The 18557-nt window shown below is 36.7% G+C and overlaps 2 protein-coding genes across 7 annotated transcripts in view; both read right to left on the reverse strand.

Annotated features, from left to right (window-relative positions):
* Positions 1–394: 394 nt before the first annotated feature.
* znf207b (zinc finger protein 207, b) lies at positions 395–10060 on the reverse strand. Of its 2 annotated transcripts, XM_051897300.1 has the most exons (11): positions 9815–10060; positions 9282–9408; positions 9039–9177; positions 8751–8936; positions 8598–8673; positions 8443–8513; positions 7881–8023; positions 5375–5467; positions 4719–4931; positions 4358–4523; positions 395–2109 (listed from the first exon to the last, which is right to left on the reverse strand). In XM_051897300.1, exons 1-11 carry the CDS (start codon positions 9853–9855, stop codon positions 1949–1951), a joined length of 1416 nt encoding a protein of 471 aa, XP_051753260.1. In that variant the 5' UTR covers positions 9856–10060; the 3' UTR covers positions 395–1948. The 2 variants fall into 2 exon arrangements, with proteins under 2 accessions (XP_051753260.1, XP_051753261.1); XM_051897301.1 differs by lacking the exon at positions 5375–5467 and having other exon boundaries at positions 9815–10057.
* Positions 10061–15079: 5019 nt separating this feature from the next.
* rhbdl3 (rhomboid, veinlet-like 3 (Drosophila)) overlaps positions 15080–18557 on the reverse strand; it is a 75915-nt gene continuing 72437 nt past the window's right edge. For 4 of the 5 annotated variants that reach the window (XM_051897440.1, XM_051897441.1, XM_051897442.1 and 1 more), the window contains one exon: positions 15080–18358. In XM_051897440.1, coding sequence (XP_051753400.1) covers positions 18087–18358 — 272 coding nt within the window. In that variant the 3' untranslated portion in view covers positions 15080–18086. The remainder of the gene's footprint in view (positions 18359–18557) is intronic. The other variant, XM_051897444.1, reaches the window with a different exon arrangement.

Genomic DNA, 18557 nt, shown 5'->3' on the forward strand with positions numbered 1-18557 from the left:
ATGACACACAAACTTAAATGTATTAAGTCTTTATTTGTTTAAATCGACTTTCATTTCATTCTTATTGTATTGACCTAAATTGTTGGGAAATTGATATAGTTCATTGAACAAACCTTTTTTTTTTTTTTTTTTTTGAGTGCATAGGAAATATATTGTACAGTAATATATGTACAGTATGTAAAATTCTGCCAAAAGATTTTTTTTTTTAATATTATAGGCAAACCATCTCCACTATATACCGAAGTTTATTCCAGACTGTCGGAAAAGCATCTCAATTAGCACCAGATGACAAGACTGGACAAAAGGTGTTACCATGTGTGGAAAATAACCTCAAAACCATTTTGACTGGTACTGTATGCATATTAAAATCCAAGCAATGAAACACAAACTCAAATTAAATTACAGTTGTTTATTTCACATTTGTAACATCAGTCCAAAAAAACCCTACCTTTCTACTTTAAATCAGGAGCAACAATCATAACAATACTTCTCGGCATTCCAAGTAATACTGAAGTAGGAAGGAAAGATGAAAACCTGGTGTGAAATAAAGTAAATTTAAAGCAGGGGTAGACAACCCCGATCCTGGAGAGCAATATTCGTGCAGAGTTTAGTTCCAGCACTGCTCCATCATGACTACACCTGTAATTTTCAAGTGATCCAAAACACCATGGTTATAACTTATGTGGTACAAGTGTGATTGATTGACTTTGCAAGACAGTAGATCTCCAGGAGCAGGGTTGGCTAGCCTAAAAAAAAAAAAAACAACCATCTAAATTGTGTGACTGTCTGACAAACACCTAACTGGTAAATATCTTCAGTCAATTTTTCCTGCTTTCCCCAAACGCTAAAACAGACGTCACATTCTTCTTGTGATGAAACCATTACGTGACAGACTAAAATCCATGGGTAAAATACAAAAACATGCAGTAAAATTGGATCCTTTGCAATATAATTCACACAGCGGGTCTTACCTGCAGACCAGGAAATGCTTCCAAGCCATTGTACCAATTTAATACTGGTAACTGAGAAATATCACAAGCATGTCATGTCAGACAATGTGTGGTGCATTCAAATCCAACTTCTGGAAAGCTCATCCATGCAACTGGGTTATCAAGCAAAAATGTGTCATATGACGGTTAAAAATATTAAGGAGTGATTACTTCTTTACTCTTTACTATAAATGACTCTTAATGGTGTGTTAATATAAACTAAATACCTATATGAACATTCCAGAACAAATTTGTTATTGACAGAACGAGTGTCTGTAACGTCATTATGGCTTTATCAGGAAAACCAACCTGCCTGAAGACTCCACTGTTCAGGAAACACACTCACACAAAAACAAAATCAAGAAGAAAAAAAATCAAAATTAAGTATGTTTTATTACAATGCACATAGCAAAAAAAAAAAAAAAAAAAAAAATAATAATAAAAATACAGAGACACATATTTACCCTTGTGCTATTTAAACCCTGAATAAATGGATGCAAACAGTTAAAAGAAAAAACACCATGACAACAGTGATCTGAAGCCCTCACCAAGCTGATGTTGGGGACATAAAGTCCAACAGCACAGTATGGTGCTGTGAGGGCTTCACTACCAAGATAAAAGCAGAAATCTTACTGGGAACTTGCCTTGAGTATGGAGATACTGTTAGGCCAGCGGCTTCAATATATTATGAACCTTTGTCTAATATACTGTACTTGTACAACCTGAATGAAACACAATAGGAAGAAAAGCAATACATGTATCAACTGTAACATTGATACTGCTGTTATCTTCTTAGCCTTTATTTAAGGGCTGAATCCAATACTTTTGTGTGATATAACATATCTTAAATGTCCAGTTTTTCTTCAGCAGTGGGTTTAGAGCTCATTGGTTTGGCTACATTAAAAGCACAAGATGAGAAAAGGTTTAACCTCCAAACCTAGTGGGACGACAGCGCTGTTTCAGTATCGGCTGCCTGGAGACATTACGGGTGGCCTTATGCCCATGGGAGGCCCAGGTGGGCCAGGTTGGTATGGGGGCACCATTGGGGCACTCTGTCCATAAGGAGGCATGCCACCAGCTATATAACCAGGAATGCCCTGTGGAGGACCACCATACTGACCTGAAAACAAAAATACACATATTGTGACTAAACATTACATTTACACAAGACTGACAGCTAATATTAAGCATATTTCTCACATTTCTCACTAGGGCTGAACGATTTTGGAAAATCTAATTGCGTTTATTTTTACCAATATTGCGATTTAATATGTGATTATTTTTTAAGCTCTTTATCTTCTGTATTATTCAACAAAGACAAGCAAAAAAAATCATTGTAGGGGTGGGAATCTTTAGGCACCTCACGATTCGATTCTGATTCTGGTAGTTGCAGTCCGATTTCAAAATGATTCTTGATCTTTTTTCTTATTGATTAGTCTATTAATAAAACTTTATTATTTACTTACATAATATTATGTAATTATAAGTACATTTTAAAATTATTACACATTAAAAAAATTAAAACAACTGCATGTTAATAATTTTAAATAAATGTAAGACAGGGCTTAGACTAAGCCAGGATTAGGCCTTAGTTTAATTAGGACATCTAGTAGCTTTTATAGCTTTTATTACTGTCGTTGATTATTATGATGACATCATAGAGATCATAAATGTAATCCATAAGGCTCCAGGGGGTTAATAAAGGCTTTCTGAAGTGAAGAGATGGGTTTTTGTATGAAAAATATCCATACTTAAAACTTTCTAATCTAAAATAGCTAGCTTCCGCCAGATGACCATACACATACTCCGCAGTTGACTTACGCCAAATGAGTAACCCCTCACGCAATGTATGACGCAGGATGTAGGAGTAGGCTAAGCTTAGACGCCTCTCGCGGTTCAAATAGTGCTGGGCAACAAACTTAAGCTCCTCTTCTCTTATATTGAAATCCTCTGACATTTCTCTTTGAAATTTCTTGTTTTACACCTAATGTGTGTCCGATGTTTTCTTTTGTTCCATCCTCTGCGCTTCTGCGTTCGTCACTGCATCATGCCTTGGGTCAGAGTTCACTCTTCCGCCGCAAATCAATGTGTACGGCCGTCTGCCAGAAGCTTGTTTTTTTTTTTTTTTACTTTATAAAGTTTTAAATATGAATATTTTTCTTTGTTTCAGAAGGCCTTTATTAACCCTCTGGAGCTCTACTGATTATTTTTATTGATGGATGGATGCATTTATTTTGGGCTTCAAAATACACCCCCATTCACTACCATTATAAATCTTTGGAGAGCAAGGATATTTTTAAATATATCTCTGATTGTGTTCATCTGAAAGAAGTCATACACACCTAAGATGGCTTGAGGGTGAGTAAATCATGGGATAATTTTCATTTTTAGGTGAACTATCCCTTTAATGATTTGAGCTAATCAAATTATCATCACTAAAATATTTTAATGTCAACATGATTGTGGATTGTGGAAGTATGACTGTCCTTGATTATGATTGGCTGTTTGTGTACACCTGTGGCCTCATTACTTCACTATTATATTGTTTGTTGCTAGGCAACCATTCTGATAAACAGTGACTGATTTGTAAAGTTAGAAATTAAATGAACAACAAAACAACATTACACAAAAAAAACAGGTGGCAGGTCTACATTTACACTAAGACTTTAATACTGTATGTCAAATGATCTGTGCATTTTGTTCTGTCCATTGCTACGATTATCACTGTTGGATTCAACTGTGCATTTAAATACGGTTGTAAATCCAGAAACTTTGCAATGTGTAGCTAGCAGCATAAAAAAAAAAGAAAAAAAAAAAAATTATATAGAAAGCAAGCAAAGATCTCTTCCATTATCACTGAAGCTGTCAATTATAACAAGTGGTACACAAAGCTGCACTCTTGCGAAAACTATTTTAATCAAAGAAGCTGTCTATGCTGTGCAATGAATCTCTTATTGACTGTGTTTATGCTTTGTTGGTTATAATGAAAGGATTCACAAGCATGCAGAACTCGTTCTGAACAAAAAATCCACCATTTTGGGTGGTGTTGAGCAGATTCTGACCATCTTAACATTGCAACAGATGTCTGTGACTGGCTACAAAGCTCAAAAGCTGCAAAAGCACATTGTAAATAGAAACCTTTGATGCTCTTCACAAAGCACAAACACAAACACTCACAGGAGTGTTTTAAAGCAGACGGCTATCAGCAGGTACCAGTACAGCAGAACGGCACATCAAATGATCAAATAAACCTTTGGAGGGACTAAGATTAATTTTGGTGATCGCCAAAATATTTTTAATGCAGGAAAAACCCTGTGACGGTGACTAACCATCAACAGAAATGATATGACCTACAGACATAATCTTACCATGTATGGGATGCCTCATTCCAGGCTGCTGAGGAGGTATAACCTGCTGGGCAGGTATCATTCCCCCCACTGCTCCACTAGGGGGAGCCGAGGCAGCAGCCGCTGCAGTCTGCCCAGGCCGAGGGATTAGCCTCTGGTACCTAGGCAGCTGAGCCCGTCTCTCTTCCTGAATTCGGGGCCAAGACAATAACAATGTAATTAGACACTTGCGGTAACAAGAACATACTTTGGACTGCATGTATTCTCACAACATTACTTAATTGTTAAACTTGTGCTTTTGCAATATTTCTTTAACTCCAGATAATGCATTCACAATTACTTACTGTCAAAAAAGTAGTTAGAGCAAAACTCAAGCACTCACCAGCGAAATATCCTCATCAGGGTGCATCAACTTACTGGTAGCACTCAAGGTGGTGAGGGTGGCTGGCTTACTTGTGACTGTGGCAGGGGGCTTGGCCACAGTGCTGGAGGAGGCAGCAACAGAAGGAGTGGAGGAAGGCTGGGTGTAGGCTGGGAATGTCACTTTAGGAGAATCAGAGGTGGTTGATGATGGTTTTGATACAGTCTGCTGCGCCTGAAAGGAAAAACTGACATTTTCAAAACATGCTTGAAGAAAAGCAACTTGCCCAATCACAGCACACACTGACAAATTGTCACCCAAAAAAAAGGGGGTCAATTTGAGCTGTTTTTAATTATAGAAGAAATAATTTTAGCTTTGAAAATAACTAAAATCATACAAAAACAAAATACATAATCTAAAGGTAGTTAAAAAAAAAAAAGCTAGTACAAGTACTTGGCCTTCAAAAAGACAATTACATATATTGTCCAAATAATATGCTGAACGCAAAAAGCATATACATGCATCAAGAATGGAATCAAATCATTAAGCAGCTAAATACCGGCCTAAATATCAACACTACAACTTCATATGCATGTGCATATATATTAATGACAGAAACAAGCGTCTGATCGGCATGCTGTACTGCAGTAAAGAGAAGCACACAAACTACTGCGTACTTGGGCAGAGCTAGGAAACAGAGGCTTAGAGGAGGCAGACTGTGTCTCTGCACTTGCAGGGGCGGCGCTGGGGCTCGCAACACCAGTCCCCATCTGAAGCAGAGAGAAAGGATAACAGTATATATAAAAAAATAAAAAAAAAAACAAAAAAAAAAACCTTTCCTTAGACTAAACTCGGGATTCAACCTCACAAAGTAAACTGGCAATTACTCTAGAAAGCCTTGTATGTTTGTGCTAAGACTTTAAAAGCCTGTTTATAATGACTTGTAGTTTCTTTAGCAGCAAGATCTGCTTAGCTGTTGTCCTTTACTGGCACTATATTTGTCAAAAAACAAAACAAAAAGAAAAGTATGTCTCTATTATGCCTGGTTCAGACTACATGATATCAGGCCGATTTTGCCATGATCCGTTTGACATGGAGTTTTCGTGGTGATTTGTTAATGACAATGGGTGTCAGGACTCAGGGCGCAAGAGTTAATTTTATCAGGCATAGTGTGTCATAGTGGGCAGTAATCGCTGCTGCATTTGTGATGCTTCACATCCCAACATAAAGACTAGCATGTTTTTTTTTTTTTTTTTTTTCAGTCCTCCAGGATGGGTTCCATCACATCTGTGACATTGACCAATAGGAGAACATAAGCTCTTCCGTACACAGCTTTCAAACATGGCGAAATGGAAGAGACGTGATATTGGTGCTGCTAGGTGAAATTACGCAATAGAGGAAAGGTTCGTGGAACTATGGCAATGGTACACCTGCCTTTATGATGTTTCTTCGAGGGACTACTACAAGAGAGTGAAAAAAGATAAATGCTGGCGAACAATAGCAAAGGTGCTTTAATGATGTCCAATTATTCACTTAATAGTAGGGATGTAATGATATCAAAACCTCACGGTACGATTACACCTCAGTATAAAGTCCACGGTACGATATTTATTGCGATATTTTAAAAAAAACAAAAAAAAACAACAACAAATGAAGACTTGGAAAAGTGTTGTAAGTGTTAAACAATGATTGAACGTTACAATGATGTACATGTCAAATGTACTGCTCATGGTTAGTTCATATTAGTTAATACAATTAACTAATGTTAACAAATGAACCTAACAAAGTGTTACCACAAATTCAACAAAATAAGACGCTTGAACACACATGTAAGATCCTGACAGGTGAAACAATATTTCTGTAAGTTGGATTCATAAAGACTTCACTTGTTTCTGAAATAATTATTCAGTGATAGATACATTTTTAACAGTAATTTGTTGCCACCTAGTCGTGTAACAATGCAATCAATACAGTTATTTGAAGCACCCAGTTACTTTCAAAAGGTGATATTATAATATTTGGATCGGTAATGTAGACATCAGCGTTTATATCTGAATAATAAACTTATGTATACTTCTGTTATAATTGGAATATTTGTAACAGAAATAATGACACTGTGTGGTTGAAAAGACTTGTTTGTGAAGCTTTTTATATCTAAACATGACAACTCCCTCTAGATCAACGGCAGCGCGAACGCTTTGAATGTCGCAATTTTATTTGTGTCAAAGATTTAATATACACGGGTGAATTGTTGTCATTTAGGAATTAGATCATGTGGGTGATGAAATCGGGAACGTGATCTTTTAAAGATTAATCGTGCAGCTTTGTGCACCTCTGTCTCTGCATTGATATCTGCTTTTCTGTGCATTCATTGGTATAATATTCATGAGGTGAGACATCTCTATTAAAGGATACGCTCCACGCACTTTACCCACTCATCACACCAGAACCGTTTTCGGAACAGAGCTGAAAAAACTACACTTTTTGCCCAGAAGACCTATCGTTTCATACAGTCATGTGACCACGATAATATGGAGACAATTTTGCTATAGTGATACCACGAAATTTATAATACCATTACATCCCTACCTAATGGTCTTATTATTATTAATTAATGGTTAATTAAGCGTAAGAAATTACGTTCAATTGGTTTTATTATGCATTATTTTCCTACGCATTATCTTGTAAGCTATACGCGTATTTTAAATTAATATAATTCGTATATACTTAGGATAATCATTAACTGACAGTTTGTGGAGACCCAATTTCGAGAGAGGATCCGATTGTTATGACACCAGTGAGTACTGAAATTAGCATTAAGGTAGCATGTTGCATTGTTTACACTGTTTCCAGAAGACAGTTGCTACTTCCGCCTTCTCGATGTCATCATGCACATCGTTGAAGACGGCAAGCGATGACTGGTCAGGAAGAAACGTGTAGTCTGAAATGTTTCTTGTTCACGACAAAAATTTGAGAGACAAAATTCACATAATCTGACACAGTGACTATTGTAACAAAAATATTGTGTAGTCTGAACCCGGCATTACAATACCCACTGGTTTTTGGTTGTTTCTTTAAATCAATCTATGATCCAATAACTCTTGATGATCCCATAAATGTATCAATTCCCAAACAGTGGCTACATACTCATCCAGCAAACAAGTCTAGCCCTACGTTCAGTACCTGCACAGCGCTGGGGAAGAGAGGTTTAGAAGCAACAGACTGTGTGGCAGGTACAGCTGGTCTGCTGGCCATTCCAGGAGCTGTGACAGGGGCTGCAGGTGCCATAGGAGGCATGCCAGGCCTGGCAACATGGGGTGGCATTCCTATAAACAAGAAAATTGTCTACTACTACCACCTTGGATGAAGCTTTTTGAGTGTATTTCGTGTGTACCAGTAATAAGCCATAACAGGTAAATATGTGGAGGCACTTCACAGTGAACAAAAAAGATGCTAAGAGTAACAATATGTAAAATTTGTTCGGCTAAAATATTGAGGCAGCTTGTTGCCGAAGAACTTTACTATGACTAGTTTAATTTACCTGAGAACACAAAATCCTGAACAGTATAGAGTTTAATTAGCAAAATTGTTATTTATTTTCAGTTTGAGGATATATTAATTTTTTACCCAAGCAGAAATTCAAGTTTTCATATTAGTGCATCATTAAAAATAATGACAGTTAATTATTTATGTTAACTAGTCTATTTAAATAATTTAATCCCCGATGATTGTCTTTAACACTGACCTGGTGGCATGCCAGGCATCATCGGAGGCATTGCTGGACCAGGAGGCATCATCCCTCCCATTGGCATCATGCTATTCAAGATGAAACCAAAGATCAATCACATTGAACCATAGTAAATCAGATTATAATTTACATAACTGAACACTGAGACCTACCCAGGTGGCATGGCTGGCATTACTGGCGGCATACCAGGAATCATTGGTGGGACACCAGTCAACATAGGTGGCATGCCTTTAGGAAGAGATATGAAGTCTAAATGGGGCACTCTTTTGTTTTAGCTGTACTCTGTATACTACTGGCATACACACCTGCATAACCAGCGTGTGGCATGCCTTGGGCCTGAGCTCCAGGATGGATGCCTGGCTGGGTCATTGGGGGCATGTAGGCAGCCTGAGGCTGAGCAGCAGGCTGCTGAAATGAAGAAGGTCCGGCTTCATCATCATCATCATCCTCCTCATCAGAATCATCCGGATTCTGTTTCTTCTTTTGACTCTCTGCTCAGACAACACAACACAACAAGGTTATATTTCTGTGACAAACCATTCTATTGACATTTTACAAAACAATTAGATTGCCTATGCACTACTACGATGTACCATGAGACTTTTGTTCAAGTACTCTTCTCCGATCTTGCATGTCTTTATCTGGAATACCCTCCATGCCGTAGATTTCCAATTCTATGTCTGTTCTTCCTGGTATTGCATTAGGAACTGCATCAATCGTCTCTTTGTGCACCTTAAAAAAGAAAAGAAAAAGGTATTTAATTCAATACCCCTTACCAAACGTCAACATATACATATATATATATACACGTTATAAAACAAAACAGCTATCCATACCTGCATGCAATGTATGGCTAATCCAGGACCTGTGTACAGCTTCTTGTGACATATATGACATTTGAAATGTTTGGCTTTCTGGTGCTGAATGAGAATCTTTTCATCATCAAAATCTCTGTTGCAGTACCTTAAATTCTGGTTAAGGGTCATATTCAAGGGAGGAAAAAATACTTTTAACAAACAAACAAAAAAAAAGATGTGAATTGTTTAAGATCAAACTTTAATGTTTTAAAAATGCATTTAGCTGTAGTTATGGATCACCATTACAGCCCAAAACGTTCAGAAAGCGCCTAGCTACGTTTAGACAGCTATTGTCTAATTACTCTCTTAACCCCAACAAACAAGACATTCTAACGAAAATGGCATTAAGATAACAAATTCTACCAAAACTAAACACACAGGCTTCTAATATTATTTTAATAAGCAGCAATAAATGTGACTGCAGTGTGAAACTGACAGCATGAGCTCAAATTCATGATCACGCTGCTGCAACACAGCACTGAACAGGCCGCATCGGATCTTGAAAAGGATACCAGCACCAGGGCTTCATTTGCTTCTTCTTCTTTCGTCCCATTTTGATAATAACTCGTTATCGTCTTCTAATCCAACAGGGAAAGGATTCGAAACAGTCACAATGCACAGATTCTCGATTTCAGGTCGAATTACGCAAAAATGGCGCGGCTTCTCTAGTATCTCTTCTCCCACAATGCAGCGACATATGACGCAAACACGCAGCTGCGTCGCGCGCTCCTGATGACGATCGATCCCCTCCCACATGCACAACATCAGCAGTAAAAGCTCTCTCTCCTCTCCATATGCTTCCTCATGTTGAAAGGTATTTAGTGACCTAGAGAGGTATAATTATAAAGGACAAGTAATTGATAGAAATGGCTTTTTTCTTTGATGGATAAGGTGAATGCTGTGTTTTGTTGTTTGTAACCTAAATTTGTAACATTATTTGTTACAAATTTAATGTTAATATTGTGGACACGTTATGTAAAAGTTTAAATTACATTTGCATATTATTATTTTGGAATATATTATATAATTTGTTTATTTTCAATCACTTCAAAAATAAAGTATTCTGAATAAGCTGTAGATCTTCAAACAGGACAGTTCTGTGACATCATGTCTTCATGTAGGTCTTTACTGTATGTCTGCTAGTGAATACACACAAAGTATATTTTTATTGACTTCTCCAATAAAGTTACATTTATTCATTTTTTAATGTTGTTAATGCAACCTGATTTACAAAATGTAGAAAAAAATAAAACATAGAAAGTGCCTTTATTTAAATAAATAAATAAACTTGGCAAAACTTTGTCAGCTGTTATTCCAATAAAACCACATTTCTGATGCAGGCTAAAATTCACCATTCACAGTAGCCCCTTATTATGGAAGCCCGTTTCCGCCACAATTGAGTAAAAAAATATAATTCTGTAAGTCATAATAATGAGAAACTTTCTCATAATTATGACTTAGTATCTCATTATATTGAGAAAGTTTCTCGTAATAATGACTTAGTATCTCATAATAACGAGAAACTTTCTCGTAATAATGACTTAGTTTCTCATAATAATGAGAAACTTTCTCGTAATAATGAGAAACTTTCTCGTAATAATGAGAAACTTCTACGCATGCGCAAAGCAGCGGAGCAGTGACATGCTAGCGACATCCGCTGGTCAAATGCGATAACTCCGCAACCATGGCACGTTCTGCAAAAGTGTAATCTATAATATCATTAAATAAATAACATTATTGATAAATTATCAGTAGCCATGAGACGGGATATAGTCGTTTATTCATTTGTAACATTCATTTGTATTTTTGTGTATGAACAAGCAGAAACACAGAGTGGTGATCCATGGATTTCAAACACATAGACGAATGATAAGACAGCACACACCTACATATCCAAGTCTGTTAAAGAACGCTTCACCTGGAAAGTTGTCTTTTGCATACATTCTAATGAGTCATAAACATCTTAAAAGGTGTTTTCTGTAGGAATATCACTGGAATGAAGGTTTATGACTGGGCAAATGCTTTAGGACCCGGTTTATATTAGAAAAGCTTTCCAGCGCCTTGTCTAGGCAAACCTGCACATCAAATAGCCTAGACTCATCCGCGAAATACGTGTTAACGTTAACACATAAACCCACACATTTTATGAAGACGTTGCACTTAAACTTAACGAATACATGTCATATTCCTTCGTTAATCTGATAGTTTTGTAAGCCGTCGCGTTCATGCAACAGTTTCCACCGTTACCACGGAAACCACTTTGCGTTCCACCTTCTCGTGCGTATGGAAAAGTATTGAAGATATACTGATAATTTATAATAACTGATGTTATTTAATGATACTATAGATAGACTGCACTTTGTAGATTACTTTAACGAAAACAACTGTTTTGCATAACGCGCCATGTTTGCGGTTCTCGCATTTACGAGACTTTGACCAGCGGATGTCGCTAGCGTGCCACGCCCTTCTGCTCCGCTGCTCTGCGCATGCGTAGAAGTTTCTCATTATTATGGGAAAGTTTCTCGTTATTATGAGAAACTAAGTCATTATTATAAGAAAGTTTCTCATTATTATGAGATACTAAGTCATAATTATGAGAAAGTTTCTCATTATTACGAGAAAGTTTCTCGTTATTATGAGAAACTAAGTCATTATTACGAGAAAGTTTCTCATTATTATGAGAAACTAAGTCATAATTACGAGAACGTTTCTCATTATTATGAGAAACTAAGTCATTATTACGAGAAAGTTTCTCATTATTATGAGAAACTAAGTCATTATTACGAGAAAGTTTCTCAATATAATGAGATACTAAGTCATAATTATGAGAAAGTTTCTCATTATTATGACTTACAGAATTATATTTTTTTACTCAATTGTGGCGGAAACGGGCTTCCATAGCAGTGGTGGATTAAGACCCCCTCAAACTAACCTGATAACACAAGGTTACATCAACAAAAGTCATTTTTAAGAGTTAAAAAAAAAAAAAAAACTTACAAAATCAGGTTACCACAATTTACAGTGTACTCTGAACCCAACTGTTAACTGTAAGATGTGATATAAATCTGAACAAGTATGCAGAATAATGAAACATTTTAGAACTTGTGAACACAACTGTTACAGCTATAATAGCCTATAATAACCATTTGTTTCACTTTCTAGATAACATATGAATTTGAACAAAGCATGCAGCAAAATGTACACATTATATTTGTAAATAATATCTTATAAAGTTTGTGTCTTATGAGTTTTGAGGACAAAAACAAAACAAAACAAAAAAACCCCCACCATAACATTGGTCCTTGTATAATGTGCCAGGGAGTTAGTTGGAGGAGATTTTTAAGAAGTAAACATGTATGTTTACAAGGACTTTTAACAAGGACATAATCAGTCACTAAGACAACTAATGCCAGGTACACACTACATGAGTTTAGCCCTGATTTTTTGTGGAACAGGCAGTTTTGTGGAAATCGCAGACAAATGCCCAAAATCAGAGGCAAATTGATGCTCGTTCACGTAACAATCCTGTGTATTATCAAAAACGTGATCTGAGAGAAGCACAGATGCATCACCAAAGCCTGTGATATAATTAGCATGCTAAATATCTGGACCTGTCTACTGCAGTGTGAAATGTATTTTGACTGGAAATTGCATAGACAACAAACGACCTACACAGCTAATGAGAGAGCAAGATACAGAGCAAGGGAAAGTTCAGAGGGAGAAGTCATAGACCTACTAGTCTCAGCCTCAGACGTCACGCCCACAGACTGTTGGCTGAACATCTGATGCATATGGCACACTTATCTGGAAACACTTCAGTAGTTTCGAAGTCGTCATCTGGTTGGTTGAATTATACAGGATGTCCGGGAGACACGTGTGTAGCGTTCTTTAACGGTCCGCCTGGAAACAAATGGTGTGGCGCTAAACCCCCTCGTGAAAGAAGAAAGCGGTCGTGTTTACAAGCGCTTACCATGATCAACTAAATGCTGGATTTTCAAAAGTATGTGAAGTTCGTGACTCCATTTGTGGCTGTAAACTTGCACAACGTTCTTGAATTAATAATTTATAGATGTACGCTGGGACATTATTGCAGGGACATCGACTTTACATTTTCACGCCCCTAAACATGATGCGGAACAAAACAAACTGTGATTGGTGTTACATGTCAGTCAAACATCCTCTTGGGCGGTTCTTGGCCAATGAAAGCTGCGATAGAGTCTAGACCTTCTGCCATCAGTCTGAAGGTCTGGCTAAGTGAGACTATAGACCTTCTGCAAGCAACCATTCTCTTCTTCATATACTTCTTTTTTCCTTTTCTTCTTCATGTTCGCTGCAACTCAGCACACAGCCAACTTGGATCGCAAGCTTCTTGCAGGCTACAATTTTTAACAGGAAGAAATCCAGTCTCGCATGAGAACTCCTGTCTCACGCATAATCTTATACCACTTGTATCACTCATCAAGTCAAGTGTGTTTGGTTGTGAAACACTTTGTAGAACAGACATAACAATTGGGGCTTTCCCACTGGAGGAACGTTTTCATAGTTCTTTTAACTATTGGTGGTAGTACTCACTTTTTGGCGTGTCTGCATCGCAGGAACTGGGAACGATTTTAATTATGAATGCCTTTTGGGGGGACCACTGCAGCAGCCTTTCTAGCCGATTTCAAAACACTGCTTTAGGGCTTTACGAATTGAATCAGTGACTAGGAGTGCCAAAGTCACGTGATTTCAGCAGTTTAGCCGTTTGATAGGAGATTCGAATCACTGATTCGATTCGTAAAGCTCCGAAGCAGTGTTTTGAAATCGGCCCATCACTATATTGTTGAAAAGTCATTATTTTGTTTTTTGGCGCACAAAAAGTATTCTTGTCGCTTTATAATATTAAGGTAGAACCACTGAACTCACATAAACACATACATGTTTACTTCTTTTGCAGAAAATTCCTTTGTATACTGGGATGGCCTATCATACAGTCCCGTTCAGTCTGTCATTAGCCCCACAGGTTTTTAGCAGATGCCTAAAAGCAGCTTTTTCCCCATTGAGAAACAACGGCAGAAGGACATTCTACTACAAGGACTTTCTTATATGGATAGATAATAATAATAATAATAATAATAATAATAATATTAATAATATACTCCTCTTCAAGAGAACAAGTGAGTAAAGATTTCAACATCATCTCTGGAATTTACATGATACAGTGAATACAGTGATACAGTTCTCTGAAAGAGCTGATTAAATGAAACAGAGGACACAAACAGCGACTGAATTTTTCCTCATTTGCATTCATGATGCATGTTTATCCACTGTCATTAACAACTGACTCGCACTCCATGATTTCTCATCTATGTTGGACATGTTCAAGAGCAATGGAGTCATTCGATTTTATAGTCAGTGTGACAGTGTGTCATGGTTTAACTGCAGTGTTTAACCGTTCTAAGAAATGGAACACAGTCATGCAACTTTCTGTGAACTTTGGAGAAAAGCCAGTAATATTAGATTAACACTTCTGAATACTTCTTATAGGTGCCATATACTTCAAGGTACACATTTGCAATGGAGTTTGTTTTACATAAAGAATATTTAAATAAAATACTGAATTACTTTTTAGATTGTATGATCTGAACTGAAGTTCAGACACTCCCTACCTTCAAATCACTGTAACGAATTTCACAATAGTTTACTACTATAGACTCTAGTGGCCTAGAAACCAGAATTTATTAATTTATTGAAATCAATATTCAGTTTATTACAATAAACACCCTAATTTGTATGACTTTTGGTTATTTAAAGCAATTTATTAAAAATAAAAGTTTTATCCAGAGTTTCAGGGTTCACACATACCATTATAGAACCACTGTCCTAATTCACAACGAAATTCCATTTTCAATTACAGATTTTTTTTTAATGCACTTTATATTTACATATCAAATCTACAAAACAGACGCATGTTGAAATATGCTTGAGCTCATATTTCCAGTGCCATAGCCCTTTACACACAATCCCAGGTTACTTGCATGATCCCAACATTACATTTTGATACAGTAAGGTCAGCACAACGCAAAACAAAATACTGGCACTTCAAAAGTAACTTAAACACATTGTTAAAACATTTCCTGTTGTTCAGGACACAAAGTAGTATAAACTGGAATTGAAGTACTGGGTTCATTAACTTTCAGCAGTTGAAGATTTTATTTAGAGTTTCCTATTTTCTTGTTAGTTTGAGAATCAGTGGCAACACACACTACAGGCAGAAGATACTCAGAGAACACACAAAGCTGTACCAGGATCAGTGTTGCTGTAAAGAACGACTGTGCACAGAACTGAGAGGAGCTAACCAGTTACTAGAGGCACAGACACTCAGCAACCTGTTCAAATACTACAGCACCAATAGAAATGAACTTCATAACACAGACCACTTACAGTATTTGAGGTATACAGTAGATGTCACAAAATCACAATTTATTAATAACTACTGCAATACTTATATATTAAACAGCATATAACAGATTAATTTAGTTATTTGTAGCATGTATAGCCGATAAATTACATGTTCTTTTTCTGTTGATCACTGATTTGAAATTGAGTTCTGGTGACTCCCAAGGTCATGCTGTTGTTTCACTAACGTGATTCAAATATGATTCAATAAATCTAATCAAATGTGCAATTTCAGGACAAAAATTATGATTCTGATAGTGCTGGTACTGTAAATTCTCTTCCTTGATGGCAACAAGAATGAGCAGTGGCGGTCCATCAGGGAAGGTAGTCTCCTTGAAAAATTATTAAAAATAAACATAACAGCTAAAGTGATAAAACTAACTTGTTTTAATCATTTTACTAATGTGCTTAACTTAGGTATATATTTTTCTTCATGTGAGAAAGCTCAAGCGAATTTCAATCACTAAATCACAGTCAGAAAGTATATTCAAATAATATTAATTCAAATGATGCAATGTGGCACAAAAAAAGTCAAAAGAGAGTAAATATTTTTTACTTCTTTTCGCATAAATATGAGAGGTCACAGTTGCAGTGTCATGAAGCCATGTGCTTATAAAGACTTTCAGACACATAGCCTAAATGTAAGAGCCTAAGGGGCTGTTTACATGACACCATTTTCAACTAAAAACGTAAAACATTTTATGCGTTTTGGCCTTTCATTTACACAACAACGGCGTTTTGGGGTAAGGTATCATATGAATGGGGCCTGAAAATGAAAACTTTTAAAAACGGGGTTGAAAGTGCAAGTTTTTGACAATGATACGGTTATTGTCTCTGAGTAAACTACAAAAGCACAAATTTGTGAAAACGATGACGTCATGCACATACGTATTACATGTTCAGTCTGTAGATGCAAAGTGTTTCTTTACAAAGTGACATCGCCATCTACTGGCCTGGCATGCATAATACCAGCGTTTTTATTAGTTTTTGCGGATCTGGGATTGATTAACAATGCTGTTGTCTGTACATGAAAAACGCAAAGAAAAAACTTTTCCATTTTTAGTACATCGTTGACGTGTAAACGTACCCTAAACAAGGGGTTCTCAACTCTGGCCCTCAGAGTTTAGATCCAACCCTAATCAAACACACCTGAACAAGCTAATTCAAATCTTCAGGATTACTAGAAAGTTGCAGGTAGGTGAGTTTAATCAAGGGTGGATTTTAACTCTGCAAGAAAGTGTATCTCGAGGGCCAGAGTTCAGAACCTCTGGTCTGAAATATTAAAAATGTGCTATAATGGAGTGGAAAAGTGAAAAGAACCTCTACACAAGTGAGCAGATGTTAGAAGGAATTGGACTCTCTATTCATTTACAAGTGTTGAAATATTGTTCATAGTCTGTAGATGGCACTGCATGATTTGCCCTTATCTTTTACTACAGTACTATAGTCAAGTTTTGACTTGGTGATCAGAAAGATAGCATTTCATTAATTATCAAATTAATATTCATATTTTTAGATATTAGGGAGAGATTGATTTGATTAATAATGGTTTACATATTAAAGTCTAGGAAATTCCCTCGCAGACCGCCACTGAAAACAGGAAAGGACTGCAGTTCTTTTAAGTCGACCTTATAACGCTGTATTATTTTCTAAAAAAAAAAAAAAATTGTTTTCAAGATAGAGAGAAGTATATCTAGCTGTTCATTTGTTTCCTTGGTACTTCGTTCTTCTTCAATATCTTTTAAGAGTCCTTCACACACAATGGGCTTTAACAGTGCTCTCATACTACCTCATGAACTTGTCTATAGTCATTTATAAAAATATAGAACACTTATTAAAAGGTCCTCATACCGATATTTCTCTTTGCTAATGCAACCTCAGGTTCCGTGCCAGTTTAAGGGATGTATTTATTCCTTCAATAATTGAGAAATATTTCAACTAGCATAGACTATATGAATGAATTTGTCAGTTGACAAGCCAGTAGCAGCTTCTAAACCTAAGTTTTATTCTGAAATGAATACTTGTGCTATCGCTGATAGCCCTCGATCGCTGGCACAAAGTATATAGCTGTAAAAAGCATCAACCTTTGGGCTTGTCCTGCAAATTTACATTCATCATTGCTTAAAAATCTAAATCTGCGGTTTTAGCTGCTTTGATGGCACTAAAACTTGGCATGGTTTAGGCACTATTAACACAAACATTGCAGGAGGACTGTATAGTAAGGTACTAGCATTTGTTTCTCATTCATGACCTTTACAACTGTTAAATTATATTGCCTGTCATTACACACACACACACACACACACACACACACACACACACACACACACACACACACACAGTGCTTCATGGAGGTGGGGGTAACTTGACATCCAAGAGATTGTAAGCGAAAATGTTCCAGAAGATTCCACAGAGGATAAAGAGTGTGTAGACACTGAAGAAGATCCAGAACAAGGACTGTTCCTGCAAACGCTGTTCATAGTTCTGAAGAACCACAACACCAAGGGTGAGGCCCACTGCCACACCCCCCAGATGGGCCACAAAGCTGGGATTAGGGCATGGTGGGAAAGCTGGGGGATAGAATCGGAGCCAGACGGCACGACCAAACTCCACACTCACTGCAGATACAGAAAATGCTTACTTTGAGAGGGTTACATGTAGAATCTATATGAGTGGTAGTTATATTACAAATTTCAGTAAATTTAGCAAATCTTCAATACAGTAAATTTGTTCATATATTTATGTTTATTGGACTTACACTAACAGTGGGTGTAGAAAAGAAAATAAATTCCTTGCAAAAGGTTTCAGTATTCAATG

Source organism: Ctenopharyngodon idella, chromosome 6 (assembly GCF_019924925.1).
Source record: "Ctenopharyngodon idella isolate HZGC_01 chromosome 6, HZGC01, whole genome shotgun sequence".
Taxonomy (NCBI): Eukaryota; Metazoa; Chordata; class Actinopteri; order Cypriniformes; family Xenocyprididae; genus Ctenopharyngodon; species Ctenopharyngodon idella.